This window comes from Vidua macroura, chromosome 16 (assembly GCF_024509145.1).
Source record: "Vidua macroura isolate BioBank_ID:100142 chromosome 16, ASM2450914v1, whole genome shotgun sequence".
NCBI classification, from domain to species: Eukaryota; Metazoa; Chordata; class Aves; order Passeriformes; family Viduidae; genus Vidua; species Vidua macroura.
In genome coordinates this window covers 11,430,906-11,447,428 of record NC_071586.1, presented here as the reverse complement: position 1 = coordinate 11,447,428, position 16,523 = coordinate 11,430,906, and the positions used below count along the sequence as shown (strand labels likewise).

Here is a 16,523-nt window from a genome sequence, read left to right as displayed (position 1 = left end):
TGTACAGGTTTAATGTGAAGGCAAACCTGCAGCCCTAAATCTCTAACTTGTAATTCAAGTACTGAGGATAATAATGAAAACAAGGTTAGATAAAAACATTCACTATCAAAATTTAATTATGCATCCACAGGCTGAGGCTCATTATTCATCCTCCAACCTGGAAACAAATTAGTCTAATGAAGCCATGAGTTAAAATGGAGAAAGGATGTAAAGGCTGGAGAATATTTATGTCTGTGCTCGTGTGTCAAAAGCAGTCTGAGCTCTGGGTGCTGCATTTGTCACTGGAATCAGGTGCTTCCTAGATAGGGTGGCATACCTAGGACCTGGATTTTGCCATGAGCAGGAACAGTTGCTCCTGAGTGGAAATCTGAAGGAAATAGAGACTGCTGAGATGTGGGGGCTCAGTACAGATGTGGGGGCTCATCAAAACCAGATGTGATCAGAGCCCACAGTCTAAAGAAACCCAAACACCAGTGTGAGCCTCCACGGAATCAATCTGAATTGAGGGACACATTTTGCTCTGGCACAAGCTCCCTGGTGGCAGCCAGGGTAACCCCACAGAGAGCCTGGCTCCAGTGACCTCTACTAAATGGGAAACCAAATCTCAGGGGCTGGGAAGAGAAGAAATTGGTAACTAAGTATAGTGGGATGGCAGCTCTCTGTGGGTTTATTGTGCAAGTGTTTAAGTAGACAAAGGCTATAATTAACTGCCCAGGAATGTATAATCACAGAAATTAAGGTCTTTTGCTCTGCTCCTTCCCTGCAGAATTTGGGGAGAAATTAAATTACATCACAGGAAAGGGAATTAAGCCACACTTAACCCACATCCTCTGCTGCACCACCCAGCACCCCCAGGTTGGGGCTGGTTGCTTTGGCCACCTATAAAAGTCACCCATGAACTGTAACTCGTGGCACAAGCGGCTTTGAGGATAGTTACAGGCTTTTCCACTGCACACCATGGCAAGCCTGCTGATATATAGCCCAGGTCTGAGCTCTGCAGCAGAGTGCAAAAGGTTCAAGCGACCTAGTAAAGACCGTGCCAGTACCAGAGAACAAGTCCCTGTAGGCCTTTGGCTGAGCCATTCTCACCGCTTTATTCTCTCGCTCCCATCCTAATGTGCTTAACTATAAATGACCCCTTTATTTTTTATATCTCCATTTCATTTTCCCCCTTCTTCCAAGAAAGCAGTAAAAACAGGGAAGCCAAGAAGCAGAGCTCTTATTGTAAAGTGAGTGCTGACACAGAGCAATTCTGGGGACCTTGCAGCTCACTTTGAACATTTGTAACATCATGAGGAGCCTCTGGGCTTCTCCTCTGAGAACCAAGCCCTAATCCTGCTCCCAGGCGCCCAGAAAAAGCCTATTAGGATCACACAGGCAGAGGTGAGCTGCTTGTGGTCTGGAGGCCCTGACATTGTGAGCTTGGCACTATTTTATTTCCAGTTTTGCTGGGTGTTTTATCCCTGCTGTCCAAGGATAGCAGACTGGGGGTGAAGACAACCCAGCTGAGCAGGCCCCTCCCAAACTCAACCCCCTCTTTTGTGCTCTTTGTCTCCGGTATGCAGAAGATGCTCAGCCACCCTGGGCAGAAGGACAACATCTTGCTGTTTATTAGTATAATTTTTAAAGGTGCCTCATTGTATTTATTTGCTGTGTGGTTAAACATTTATTATTTATATTTAATTTTCCCAGATTCAAAGGGGCATCACTAGTGGCTGAGTGTCTCCAGATTCAGTGCAGCTCCTTCACACACTTATTTATGTAACCTTGGCCTCCCCCGAGGGGCTCCCGTTTCTCTATGTGCCATCGGCCTCTTAATTGGCCTCACAGATCACGCCTTCTCCTTCGGCTCACCCAGGTCCCTGTGACTCGTAATTTCTAAGATATTAAATGTGCTTGAAACAAAAGAGTTCAGTGAATTAAAGCCAGGAAATTTCCTGTCCCTCCTAAACCTCTGCTGCCAGTTCCCTCTCCAGGGCGATGATGGCCAGACTGGGGTCATCACCACTGGTCTGGAGGGCTCAGGGAAGGACCAGGCTGTGTCCTGGGCAGGGTGTGGACATCCCAGCCATTGCTGTACCTGGATTTGCACCCAGCTGTGTCTTCTTGATAAGAGCATTTGGCATTAATTAGTCTCCAAGCAGCTGATTAACCCACGGGGATGTGTGGAAGCTGTTTCTGCTGTAAGATGCTACAAGAGAGGCAGGACTCTCCTTGGGACTGCTTTGCACAGCCAGTCCAGCCTCCCTGGATGGACAGTGGGTGGTGGGATGGGGGACACCCATCCTCTGCCTCTGAGCCACCCCAGAGCTCCCTCTCCCCACTCCTGAGCACTGCAACTCTCACCCAGCTAAAGGTTTGGGTACCAAACTTGTAGGGACAGCCAGGCTGGGCCTCTTACAAAGACATAGACTCTGGGCTCTAAAAATGCAATTTCTGGAGCCGTGGAGACCAGGAACCCTGGACCTTTCCTGAGAAGTAAAACCATGTTGAGACGACAGCTTTGGATATTCCTTTTGTGACACACCTGCCTGCCAATGCACCCCAAGTATCTTAGGGGCACATCTGACCTAAAGATGCTGCATTTCACTTCCAGCCACCAGCCCTGATGCTTCACAAAAAAAAAAAAAAAAAAAAAAGAAAATGCACAGACAATACAGATCCTGTAGCAAGGAGTTCCACATGTCAGCGGCAAGGCAAAGACATCTGGACAACCCAGCCACGTGAGGTTTTCAGGAGGGTAACCAAACATCTGGGTGAAGGGGGCTGATAACCCCAGTACATTTTTACCCAGTTGGCAGCTGTTAGAGAAACTTCACTCCCACAGGTAAAGCTATTTCAACATTAATGGTTTTATACCTTCTCCTTAAATATATCACAGGTTATACTTGGAGATGGAGTTTGAGAGTAAACATTGTTATGCTGGAGCTGTCATCTGTGAGTAATCACAGACCTAATTGAAGCTGGCCAGCCTATTAAATAAACATTCTGCATAAACGAGGGAGCAAAGAAATACCCTTTAGTTTGGTAATAGTTGAAATGATGGAAACCAGTACCTGAGTCAGGGACCAGGGAGATGGGGTCGGAGCAGCAGGAGAACCAGGGAGGGAGGTTTTCCCCAAGCAGCTCACAGCAGTGTGCTGCAAAGCAGCAAGAACCAGAAAGCACCAGCAACCAACTTTAGGAGGGAGAGCAAGGAGAGTGCTTCACTGGGGCAGGGTGCTGGCCAGGGCAGGCCTGGATTTTGGGCACTGCACTCTGGAGGAGTATGGTTTTGTTGCATCCAGGCAAACATGACTTCCCACCACCTACTGTTAGTAGCTGGGCTAAGGCTTGCAAAATTGCCTAATAGAAATCATCCTCCCAGCATCAAATGCTGCCTAATCACCCCACTGAAACGGGCAACAACACAATCTTGCAGCGTTTCTTTTGCTCCTTGGGGAACCACCTAATCCTCCCTGTTGTCTGCCAGTTTTTCCTTGTCCTTGAGAATTTCATGCCTAGAAAAGGCTACAGCTTTGGAGAGCTTTCAGCACTTGCTGCTGGGGGCTCTCCTCTTGCTGCAGTGCCAGGGTGGCACAGGGACATCCCGGGCTGTGCTCTGGGGCTCGTGCTGCAGAGCAGGCAAATCTTCACCCCAGCGAATCTGGCAGCATCCTGCCCCTCCTGCCCTCTCGCCAGATGTTGCGCGGCTGTGTGCGAGCGGCGCTGCCTCTCTGGGAGGTGATGAGAAGAGGGTGATGCACCGAAGTGACATGCTCAATTTCCCTCAAAGATGGTGCAGCCACAAGAACATTTCTCCTGCTGATGGCGTCCATGTGTCTCTCCCTTTTCACTGGAGCTATGTTACACCCCGGGATGTGGAAGGAACGTGTGTGCACCTTCTGCCTCCCGAGCCACCCCTGCCTTCCTGGGGAGGACGAGGTGCCTGGCCTGCCGTGGTTAGTTTAAGAAAAACACTCTCCCAGTGATCAGTGCCTGTGTGAAGTAGATGTATGGTTTCAATTCTGTCCTTGAGCCATGGATCATTTAATGTTGTCAACACATATACATCCTTCTCAAACATCCCACTGAGAATTTCTAGGGACTGTAGACAGCTTAAAGCTAGCGTTACAGCAGCAGCAGCTTCATATTTGCTTTCAGACCCACGTGCATTTTTTAATACTAAAGCTTGCATAAATGCTGCTGAATTTCTAAGCAACTTCTTCAAAGGGGCAGAGGCACACTAGTAGTAGAGAGCCAGTGGTGGAGCAGAAACAAGGCTTGGTGTTGGCTTAAGGTTTCCCAGCAGCTGCTCAGAGATGATGTTTGAGGAGCCCTGAAGAAGGGCTGGGTTGGGACCTCCCAGCTCGGTGTGTGCTTGAGCATGTTTTCTTCCTGACCATCGGGGCACTTGGCATGTGCTGCCAAGCAGCCACTGCTGCTGCCTGCATTAAAAACGTTTTAGTGATGCACTTATTTCACCAGGGAGGCTTGCACTGACATCCTGCTTTGAAAAAAAAAAAAAAAAAAAAAAAAGGAGGATATGGCTCTGCCACCTTTTTTTTTGTTCCTTGTGTGTGAGGTCTGGATGTGCCTAGCACAGTGAGGTGCTACATGCAATGAAGATACCCTGCCAGGTGAAGGGTACATCCCAGGGTTATAAAAGGGAAGACAAGGTGGTTCCTCACTCTAAGAGAAGGATCTCCCGGTCTTTCCCAGCTGGTGAAAATGGAGTTGCAGCTGGGTAAGGACCAGTATCTTCTGGTTTTGGGTGTTGCAGTCTCTCTGTGATGTCCCTCTGAGGTGTGCTGCTGTTGCATGGGAAGGACATCAAGCTCTGGCTGGGATGCTCATCACCCCAGCCTCAGTTTCCCCTGGGTAAAGGGCAATGACCATCTCAGGGAGAAGGTCACCCTCCTCTTTTTAGCTGCTCTCTTGGGTGCTGAGGGAAGAGACCAATGTCTGCTGGCTGGAGTGGGAGAAGAGGAGGCTGTGGGTTTGCTGGAGAACCTGCACCAGGCTTCTCCTGAGAAGTACGGATGAACCTGGCTATCCAAAGGCTCCTTTGCCTTTGGAAATGCAGATGGGCTGTGGGTGATGATGGCTCCCTGTGCACCCAGCATCTGGGGTTGGGGATGCAGGGCTCTGCTGCAGCCATGGGAGTCAGCTCCTTCCTTCTTCCCCTAAGAAAGGGCATTTCTGGGGGAGACACCAACCTGAGGCACTGCCCTGGGCTGAGGGAGCTGTCACCTCTCCATCCCCCCCACTGACACAGGGCCCTGCACAGTGCTACCTCCAAAGCACCTGGTCAGCTAAACTCCATTTACTGTGTCTTTATTTATTATATTGGAGCCCAGGGTAATTACTTTATAACTCTGAACATTAAATATCATTTGTCTTGTTCCAGTAGGTCCAAATCTTTATGAATTTTATCTGATGCTTGCTCCTTCAATTATCTGTCATCAGAAAAAGTTTACTGCTGCTGCAAAAATATCAATTTGCCAGAGGTTGCAATATATTTACTCCCCACCTCTGTAATTTACAAACTTACATTCTATGATTAGAAAGAAAAATGGCTAATAGAAGAAATATTCATGCAAAATCGATACTGAATAAGATGCTGCCACCTTTTGGCTTAACCTAATTCTACATCTGGGCCAAATTCATCCCTGGTGTAACTGCTTTCCTTGGAGAGTGGCTACAGCTGCCCAGGAGCTGGCTGTGAGGGATGGAACAGGATGGGGAGATGAAGCAAGATCCCAGGGGCTCAGCCTCTGATTGTGAACGGGATATGGGGAGCTGAGGCTGTGTGGTTTGCAGGGTCTGGTAAGAGGAAATTTTCCATAGCTGTGTGTCTGTAACAGAAGTTTCCTTCCTGCACACCCAGAGCCACAGTGGAGGCTCCTGGAAGGTTTTCCTGTCCCTCCAGCCATCCAGGAGGCTGCTCTTGGAGCTATATCCTGGACACAGGGACCAGTCCCGGGCTATGGGCTCGTGTCCCTGCTGATGTTCTGGGAAAGGGGGACTGGGATGTGATGAGGCTCAGCACATGGCTGAAGCTGTTTAACCAAGCTCTGAACTGGTGTGACGGTTCATGTGAGCTTGCAGGCAGCCTCCACCCTGCCTGACAGTGTGCAACACAGCAGGACTGGCAGCCCTGTCCATCCTGGGAGCTCCTGGATGCACTTATTCTTCAATGTGTCACTGCGACGGGCCGTGGAGCCCGAGTGCTGCTGTGCTTTCAAAAGAAAACAAACCAGCGTTTAATTTTCATAGCAAAGATATTCCAAAGTGCTAAGTGCTACAGCAGAGCAATTGCAATGCTGCTCTGTCTCCTTGCCCAATGACACAGGGGTTTTTCAGCTGAATACCAGCAAGCACGTGATGAAAAGCTCTTAGGATTCTGCCGTTGTGGGATTTCCAGCAGAACTTGTTATTTCTCTCATATCTTGCCCCTTTGTTTCCCCGAGTTCAGGGCAGAGTCTGAATTTGGTAATTGCCACCTGGATTTGCTTTGCTGTCTTCCCAAGGAACTTGTTTGAATAAATTGAATTGGCAATGTATTGTTCAGGCAGAAAGCATTGTGTCAGGAATAATGTAAGTATTTCCAGGCACTCTATTACTGTTCTGAGCACACTGCCAGGGACAGCGAACCCAGGCAGGAGAGCTCCCTTTGAGCTGCTCCCTCTGCTTCCTCTTCCAAAAGAAGCACAGGGGTTTTTGGCTGGTGGCTCCATGCTCTAAAGCAAGAGCAGAAGGAGTTGTTGGAGCTTCCTCAGCACATGCAAAACCCCTCATCCATTGGGGAATTTTCATTTAATATATCCCTATGGCTTGCACTTGTGTTTCCTTCACTAAAGCAGACTTGGGTGCAGCAGTCACCTTGTTTTCCACGGAGCACCTCAGCAGTCAGCGGCACAGAAGCCAGCATCAGATTTGTGTCAGCAGAGCTCAGGGCAGTGTGGTGGGGACAGACAGCTCCTGGGGGTGAACTCCCCTGAGAAGAACAGGGCATTAAGCTGCAGGGCTTTGCTGAAAGACCCCAAGAACAGGGTTAGACTGAGGAAAGTCAGCATTTGGGAGCTCAGGAGCCTAATCAAGGCACTAACCAGGTGCCGGGCAAGTTCCTTGGTTTTAGGGCTGCACTGGTGCTTCTAAGATGGAATATATTAAAGTATGGAGTTTAAAGTTCTTCAGGGATATAGGCTCACCTGAATCCCTCCTAGCATGTCACAATAACAGTGAATATTTGATATTTCAAGGAAAAGATACTGGTGCACAGCTTTCCCCTTTTCACTGACTTACAGGCATGGCTTAGTGCTGGGTTAATGGCTGGACCTGATGAGCTTAAAGGTCTTTGCCAACCCAAAGAATTCTATGACTTGATGACCAAGCTCTGTGTGAGAAATGAGCTCTCCTGCCTGCAGGTCCCTGGGGGGTGGGGGCACAGCCAGTACACACCACCAGGTCAGACACACCATCCAGGCACAACCATCACTGTGACACTGACATCTCTCCCAGTGCCAGCAGGGACAGGAGCCCAGGACCCCCCTGAGGAGAGCTGTAGCTGGTGGGAGACGGCACCACAATTCTGCACTGTCAGGTGACCAAATTCCTCAGGAGATGCAGGGGGCTCTCACAGGTGAGTGGTCTCACCCCTGTTCCATGGCACAGGGCACCACCTCCTTCCTCAACAGGGCCTTACAGAAGGGAGGGCTGCCCAGTTATTTAGCCCCACCAAAATCTCAGGGGGAGGATTTCAGCGGCCTGCCAGGTGAGCAGGGTCCTGCAGCAGCTGCGTGGCCGCAGAGGTGACCCCGCCGTGCGGGTTAGCAGGGACATGGTGCCACCTCGTGGCACGCGGCTCCGAGTGTCACACGTCCATCCCTGTCCTTGTGGGATGGACATCTTCCCAATGGGAGCATCACCTTGCAGGTGCTCCACCACCCCCCAGGGCTGCTGGTGCCTCCGAGGTGGTGGCTGCACCGCGGGCTGGTAAAAACCCCCAGTAAATGGGTGGTTGGGATGGATGGGTGGGGGGAAACAAGCAGAAGAGCCAAAATTCATCTCCTATCCCCTAATCCCAATATCACCTGCAGAGTGGGTATGACCCAAATCAGAGTCGTCGCTTCTGGAGATGATTTCTTAAGGGCTGTCTGCCCACTATGGGATTCATGACCTAAGGGGTCCTTCTCCCTGTCCTGCTACTCCCCCCTGGATCTGTCCTTTTCCTTTTGGCTCCCAAGCTCTGCCAGGAACCCCCTGCCCATCCTCCCCTGCTGACCTGCAGAAGACCCACTCATCTGTACCAAAAATGGGTTTGGTCCCCTCCTGTGCTGACAGCATAAACCAAACCCCACTTATGAGAGTTCAGATTTTGTTCTTAGTGCTACAAAACAGGAAGAAAGATGGCTTTATTTATCTAGATAAAAATAAGAATATTAAAGACAATGCTGAGGTATGGCACTGTTGCTAAATAATCATCAGCTGAAATACTTAAGGAATAGAGTCTTGGTTTTTAGTGAAACACTTTAATTCAGAACCAGCAATGGAATGAATAAGGAGTATTTGGGGTCTAACTTCCCTTGCTAATTGATGCCATCATGGTAGTGCCTAGGAAATTTGGGGCTCAGTAGTGCTGGACTGGGTTCTGGCATGCTGTTTGCAGTATGGATTCAACAAAAAGACAATTGTTATTCCAGGAAATCTTCCATGGAGATCCTGAATCCTTTTCTGCTAAGTAAGACATTAGAGTTTGATCAGTGACCAGAAATTGCCTGATAAGGGATTTATTTTCCCTCTACTATTAGAAAGGCTGTTGCAATGATTCCCACCCTTTGAGACAGACTTTTCAGAGGTACCCTCTGTACCCATCCCACTGCCAACTTGACTGCTCTCTGTGCCCTTTCCTTTTGGGTTGGGGCATTCCCAAACAGCAAAGCAAATGGATTAATTGTGCTGATTTCTTGTTCCTCCTGTACAGATCCTTCCTGGATGCTCTAAAAGGGGGTTGGAGACATAGTGGGGATCAGAGTCGTGGTAGATATGGTGGGGTTTACCTCTAAAATACCAAATATGAGATTTTCCCCAGAGGCCCAAGAGCTGGAACTAGGAGCACTTTGTCTCAGAAGTTCAGCCAACAAAGCCAAGGGTTTGTTTTTTTTTTTCCACATAACCCAAGGAGATGATATAACATTCTTTACAGGTATATATCACCAAAAATTAGCCATCAGAGGTGGTCCTCCCTAGTTTATTTTGTTATTTAGGAAGAGGCTTTTAAAAAGAGATTGTTCTACTGAAGAAGTGAGCTCCTGCTGGTGCAATGGTATCTGTGTAAATCTGGCAGCAGAATGGGGGCTGCCGATGAGCCCTTAGGCACTTAGCAAGGATTTTCAAAGGAGCCTAAGGGCTGATACACACTTGAAACTCAATGGGATTTAGGTGCCTAAATACAGTAGGCTGCTTGGAAAATCCCAGTCTTTGAAGTTAAAGTAGGCACTGATTAAAAAAAAAGGCTAAAACCCCTTAAAATAATAAATGTCAGACTAATGCCACCATGAAGGCAATGGGTGCTCTGAGCTGTGCACCCAAAACAAGGCAGTGGCAGGCGGCCACCAAAGGCAACCAAGAGCATGAAAAGCTCCATCCCTGGTGTCTCCTGCTCCTTCAGGAATTGCAGTAGGGTTTCTCCACATTCTCCACATCATTTCCCTTTCTGATGGATGCCTCCCTGCCTCCCTGTGCGGGAATGACCCAGGGGATTTGGCTGGGGACATACTATGTGTGAGGAAAACATTAAAAATGCTTTTTTTGTTTGTTGGTTGGTTGTTTTTTTGTTTTTTGTTTTTTGTTTTTTTTTTTTTTTTGGTGGAGAAGAATCTTAGGGCATTAAAAGTTGGAGAACTCATCTTCATTATTTCTCTTTAAAGTTAGTTATGAATTGAGAATGGCTTTGCTCATATTTCTCTTTTATTTGCTATCTCCCCAGGCTAAAGTGTTGTCTATTTATCTTACAGATTAGGTTACTTTTTATGGGGTTCCTGCTATTATATTTCACCTCTAACTTTGTTACTTTGTGTTTGCTATTAAATTACGTTGAATAAAATGGGCGGCTGAAGGACATTTTTCAGCTCCATCCTGAAATGAGGTTCTTAATCCTGTTTCTGGACCTGCCCCTGTAGCCCAGCCCACAGGGACAGAATCAGGTATGTAAGAAGGGCAGCAGGGGAGTGTTTGTATCAACCACGGGCTCTGCAGGATGAAGCTGCAGCAGAGTCGTGCCTGTAATACCAGTTGCTTCATGTACAGTGATTTTGGAGGCATCTCTTTAGAAGCAGGCTCTAATAATATTGACATCATCACAAGATAAGATCCAGGACTAGTTAAATCACAGCCCCGCAACTCAGTGCTCCTTTGAGGATTAGAAGAAGTCGCTGAGCTGTCACTCTAAAGCTGATCATGGACTTGTTTAACTATGTCATCCCATAAGACAGCCCTTTCAATTATGTCAACCTGTCTGCTCTCCCTAGACTCTAATTTTAGAGCAGCAGTAGCTAATATTCTTGGAAAACTGATCCACCTCCACAGATTTCTCCTCTCTGTCTGCTGCTGTTAACAGAGTATCCTGTGGGGAGATCGGACTGCTTTCCTTCCCCTCCTGTAATAAACCTAATAAAAATAGGTACCATTAGGTTCCTGCGTGTGTGGTCTCTTTAAGACACTTATCTGAGCTGTGTAATGGAGATGTCATGTCTCCTCCACAGAGGGATCAGGCAGCATCACAGGGTCATTGCAATAAAAATAAAATCCACTTTTAAGAGCCTGGTATGAAATTATGAGCTGAAAAGCAGGACATTGGGGTTGGAGTTCAGAGACCTGGAAAAGGCAAATGAGAGCAGGAGTCACCCGAATGTTGATGCCAAAGCACTGGCTCTGCAGCAGGAGCAACAAGCAGGATGCAGGAGGACTGCAGGCAACGAGGTGACCTTGGGGACACCAGGGACTCATCTGTGTCTTCTGGAGGGTGTTGGGAGGAGTTTGGGGCACACAAGGCAGAGAGGAGGTGGATGGATGGACCTGGCTGTCTCAGCCATGGGCATCTCTGCACTGTGCTGTCATAACCCAGGTGCTGGAGAGGGGACAGACCCTCCCCTGAGAGATAGGATGGAAACACATCCCTGCTCCCCAGCCACGCTGTGCCTGCAGCTGGCAGTGACGCTGGACAGTTGTTCCCCTGCTGTGCCATGAATGTTCTCCTCTGAAGAGTTTCATCCCCCCTTTAGGATGAAATGCTGGTCCTAAGGCAGAGCAGGCTGCTGTGGTGGGGTGGACAGTGATGTTTAACACCCTGACAAGAGGCAATCCCATGGACTGGAGGGAGAGGAAGGGAAAGACAGAGAGAAGAGCGTGGGACATGGGGGAAAGCAATAGGCCTCCTCCCATAAAAACTAGAAAGGAAGTAGAAGGGATGGATGGGGAAAGAGGAGGCAGAGAGTCCATACAGATGCAAGGGAGGGAGGGGATCACCATCCATCCCACCCAGTGTCACCATTCTGGTGGCAAAGGGGCCAGGCCTTCTCTCTGAGATCAGTTACATAAAACCAACACTCCACAGGCTGCCAGGGAATGGTGCCTCCCCCAGACTCCAGCAAGTTAGTTACACATAGCTTTCCTTTCACAAATCCATGTTGGCTGCCCCTAATCAAATTCTGCTTCTCAAGCAATTTCCCTTGCTAATTCCTCCCGAATCAGCCCTAACCCACCTATCCCCTTTGTCACTAAGCTAGCCAGCCTCTAATCACACACTGCACTGTGTGATCCTTTCCCAAGTAATACAGGGTTCGGCACTTTTCCTCTGGTTCTCAGCAGCCTAACCTGTCAGGAGCAACCTTCTAAAAATATCACTAAAGACCTCAGCTAATTTCTAATCCTCGTTTCTATTAAGACACCTGCCTGTACTATGTGGTTTTCCAGACTTGGGATTTGCAGTCTTCGTTAAGAGCATCTAATCTGCGCAGAGCCATTTCTGTTGTTATCCACAAGCAAACTCCTCCCTCCTCCACCACGAAACACGATCCCTTTGGCAGCAGCTCTCCCTGGCAGGGCACTCTCAGCCAGCCAGGGACGACACCAACCTCTTCCTCTCTGCTTAGCTCCCCCCACTGTTTTTTGGCAAGCCTTCCTGGGGACATCATGGGGATCCCACTCCTTTCAAGCAGTGGGTAGGTGCTTTGTAGGGAAAAAAAAATCAGCCTTCAAGCTCAGCAGGTCATGTGGGTTTTTTGCACCTCCCAAGATTTTGAGTTGTACAAGGAAGCTGATGCATAATAGAGCCAAGTTCTTGAAGTACCTTGGATAACTTGACTTTCTCTTACTATTTGCATTTGGATATTTTCTGCTGTTTCCTCTTCCATTTTAAAATTCACCTGCCCCAAATTGCCAGAACCAACCAAGTCAGAAGAACAGAAGAAATGGGGGATAGTGCCATACGCTGGCTGTCCCCAGGGTGTCCCAGGGCAGGTTTTGGGTGTTCCCAGCATGGATGTGGCACAGCTGTCCCACAAGACCCCAGGCAGCAAACCCCACAGTGGAGGAGGTGAAATCAGAGTTTACCCTTCACAAACCTGTGGCAGAATGCAATGCTCTGTCAGCTCAGCTGTTCTGTGGAGTAAGGGTTTTCACGAGGAGATTTGGTAATTTCATGGGTTTAGGAGAGAAAATTAATTGAAGAGTGGGCAGAGTGTCTGGCTGATGACATGGCATCATTTAACGCAGCAGGACTGTGCTGTTGGGAAGTGCTCCAAGTGGGCTGGCAAGCTGGCACCCACAGCAGGAGTCACGAGTGCCACGTTGGCGGGTGACGTGGAAGGTGGAGGAGTGGCACGTGCCACTCCTGGAGTTGAACAGCACAGAGTGGCCTGTGCAGGCAGTCAGCACAGGCAAGCCCAAAGCTCCCCTTTGACCTCTTGGCTCCACTCTGCGTCTGAGTCACACACCACAGCACAGTCAGGTGTTTTCCGGGGAGAGCAGGGGCAGAACAACGCTTTGTCATTTCTCAATCCTGTAGCAAATGTCTTGAAATCAACAGCCCTGCTCTGCTCTGCACTGTCACACACCTCCAAAGATCCACACTTCTAAAATACACCTTGATCTCAAGGTGCCTTGTCAAAGCGAGACAAGCATTTAAAACAGAGACCAACAGGGAAAGTTTACCAACACCTGCCACCTCCACCCCAAACTCATCTCCTTGCCCTGTTGCCCCGAGTCTTTCCTCACCCCAGTGCCTATCTCCATCCTTATTCTTATTTCCATCCCCATCCTCATTCCTATTCCCATTCCCCGTTCCCATTCCCCGTTCCCATTCCCCTTCCCCATTTCCATTTCCTGCTCCCATTCCCCATTTCCCGCTCCCATTCCCATTTCCCTTTTCCACTCCCGCTCCCATTCCCATTCCCCATTCCCTATTTCCCATTCCCCACTCCCATTCCCATCCCCATTCCCCACTTCCCATTCCCATTTCCTACCCCCATTTCCCATCCCCCATCCCCCATTCCCCATTCCCCATTCCCCATTCCCCATTTCCCATTCCCATTCCCCACTTCCCATTCCCATTTCCTACCCCCATTTCCCATCCCCATCCCCCATTCTCCATTCCCATTCCCATTTCCCATCCCCATCCCCATTTCCCATTCCCATTTCCCATTCCCATTTCCCATCCCCATCCCCATTTCCCATTCCCCACTCCCACTCCTAGGCCCCGCCCCCGGCCGTGACTCAGCCGCCCCCCGGCCTCCCATTGGCCCCGCCCGCGCACGCGCGGCGAGCGGCGGGGGCGGTGGGGCACGCCATTGGCTGCGGCGGCAGTGACGTCAAGGGGCGGTGGCGCGGCGGGAGCGTGACTCAGCGCCCCGAGCCGCTAAAGGCGCGGCGGCCGCCCCGGCCCGGGGCTCGGCGCTTTGTCCCTGTGCCCGCGGCGAGCCGGGGCTCCGTGTGCCATGGAGCTGCCGTGGCTGGGCGAGCACTGCTCCGAGCGCACCTGCAAACAGCTGGGTAAGTGCGGGCTCGCACCGAGCCCCGAGCAGCGCCCGCCCGGGCGGACTCGTCGCGGCGGTACCGCGTGTGCTGGGGCCGGTGCTGTCCCCCGAGGCTCTCCGGGGCTGCTGCGGTAGTGGCAGACAGCAGCGCTGCCCGCTCAGCAGGGCTAGGGAAAGAGTGATAGCTGTTGTTCCTGTGCGTGTCAAATTGTCAAGGAATGGCTTTTCAAGATTAAAATAATTCCTGAAACTGGGCTTTGCGTTTGTACTTCAGCTCTTAGCTCTTGACTAATCGCTCACTAAGGTTTCTGCATTCGAGGAGTTCCTGAGGTGCTTATGGCTTGTGTTTGTCTTATGCTGCAGATAAAAAGAGGAAAACTTACCACTCTTGCTCTTTCAGTTTTAATATTTGTGAAGAATGATCTAATCTCTATAGAGATAATTGGATTGTGACTCGACAAAAACTGCTTTAGAATTTATTTGTAGACTTCTGTGAGTACTCTTAGAGTTGTTAGCTTTGTTCCATAAAAATGTTTTCTTTTTTTATTCTTCTCCCAGATTTCCTTCCTCTGAAATGTGATGCATGTGGGGAAGTCTTCTGTAAAGATCACATCCGTTACGATGACCACAAGTGCAGCTCTGCCTACAAGAAAGTGAGTTCTGTATGACGTGAGCCATCATTCACCCTGCAGAATTCAACTGAATTATGCTAAGTCACTGAATTGCTAAGATGAATGGCTAAGTCATTTATAAGGGCTGCTCTGAAAGTTCACCTGTGGTTTCAATAAAAGTGGATGGGAGAACCTCAAGATGCAAGTTAATGATACATCTGGATTTCAAATATATAGAAACATGACATTTAAGAGGGCAGAACTGCTGGACTCTAGTTTTTTTTCACTTACAATGCATTTTCCCAGAGAGGAGTGCTTTATATTTCATATAATGTGTTGTGGTCTAAAATTTTCTGGGGTCCAAGTCCTGTAAGTTGAAGAACAACAAACATGAAACTACAGAAGAAATAAATAGAACAAGTGGGTCCAAACTTTGATCTCTGGCCTGTACTTGGCCTTTGAAGTATTCAAAGGCTGTAATCCCAGAAAAGCCAAAAGGATATTTAAAGTCAACTTACCAAATATGTTGCTACAAATGGGTTTGGCAGAGCATTTCTGTGTGGTTTTTGGATGGGGATTTGCAGTTACTGTTGTGAAGTGTATCTTTAAAAGCATTAGCAAATGGGAACATGAAACATTTAGGAATATATTTCTATTATCTATGGGTAAGAGGGTTGGACTTGATTATCTTAAAGGTCTATTTAAATCTAAACAATTCTTTATTTCTGTGATGCTGACCTGTGCTCTGTGTTCTCAGAACGTGCAGGTCCCAGTGTGTCCCCTCTGTAACACTCCTATCCCAGTGCAGAAGGGAGAAATCCCAGATATTGTGGTTGGAGCCCACATAGATAAGGACTGCAAATACAATCCAGCACAGCAAAAGCAGAAGGTAAGAAAACTGCTGAAGTCTAAGCTGCCTTCCTGTGCCGTGGTCATGGCTCACAGAAAGCAAACATGGCCAACTTCGTGTCCTCTCTTACTCAGATCTTCACAAACAAATGCACCAAGCCAGGCTGCAAAAGAAAAGAGATGATGAAGGTGGTTTGTGAACAGTGTGGTGGCAGCTTCTGCATAAAACATCGGCATCCTCTGGATCACGACTGCAGAGGGGGCAGCCAGCCCATCTCCAAGGCAGGGTGAGCTGGACTGGGGATATTTCAGCTCAAGATGAGATCTCAGGGCTGGTATCAAGGCTTGGTGGGGAGCTTGGACTGACAGGGAATTCTGGAAACTGCTGGTCAATAAAATAGCCATGATTTCCTCTTGCATCTCAGGCTGAATTTCTGGAATGTCAGCTTTAATTTCTGAGCCAAGGGAAAAAGCTTTTCAAATGTTTTCCTGATTTTTCAAGCTTACCTGTGTCAGTCTCTCCTAATTGAGAACAGGCACAGGCCAACTCAAGCACCCTTTGGGGTCCAGGTCCACTTACTGGAATCCTAAAGCTCTGTCCAGCACCTTAAAGTAACCAAGAATAATCAATTCCCTGACAAACCAAGTTTGAACTTTATGTTTATAAAAAAAAAAAATCTGTCTTTTTACAGGCAGACATTCCTTGACTGTTCTGTGCAGTAGGACTGTGAGATTTGTGTGACAGATGCAGATGATTAAACTGGATGGAAGAGTGAAAATACAGAGTGCACAGATGCTGAGCCTGCTTGTGTTTGTTTGTAGATATGCAGCTCTGATGAGAGCATCTCATCCCACCTTCAAGTCCCCGGGAGCAATTGGAGTGCCATCTAATGGGAATCAGCACAACAGGTATCAGCTGCACCAGGAGAAAAGACAAACTAAAACCAGGCTGGTGTCCACACAGTGCCACTGTCACACCTCTAACTGCTCTAGAGCTGGTGGGTGACCTGTAAATGGTGTTGGGAATGCAGTAGAGGGGCTCTGACAG

General features: G+C 48.7%; 1 protein-coding gene across 2 annotated transcripts; it reads left to right on the top strand.

The window, feature by feature from the left end:
* Positions 1-13,903: 13,903 nt before the first annotated feature.
* ZFAND2A (zinc finger AN1-type containing 2A) lies at positions 13,904-16,291 on the top strand. 2 transcript variants are annotated; one of them, XM_053992053.1, is made up of 5 exons: positions 13,904-14,031; positions 14,574-14,668; positions 15,384-15,515; positions 15,611-15,762; positions 16,168-16,291. In XM_053992053.1, exons 1-5 carry the CDS (start codon positions 13,977-13,979, stop codon positions 16,196-16,198), a joined length of 465 nt encoding a protein of 154 aa, XP_053848028.1. In that variant the 5' UTR covers positions 13,904-13,976; the 3' UTR covers positions 16,199-16,291. The 2 variants fall into 2 exon arrangements, with proteins under 2 accessions (XP_053848028.1, XP_053848029.1); XM_053992054.1 differs by lacking the exon at positions 16,168-16,291 and having other exon boundaries at positions 13,905-14,031; positions 15,611-15,766.
* Positions 16,292-16,523: the final 232 nt, after the last annotated feature.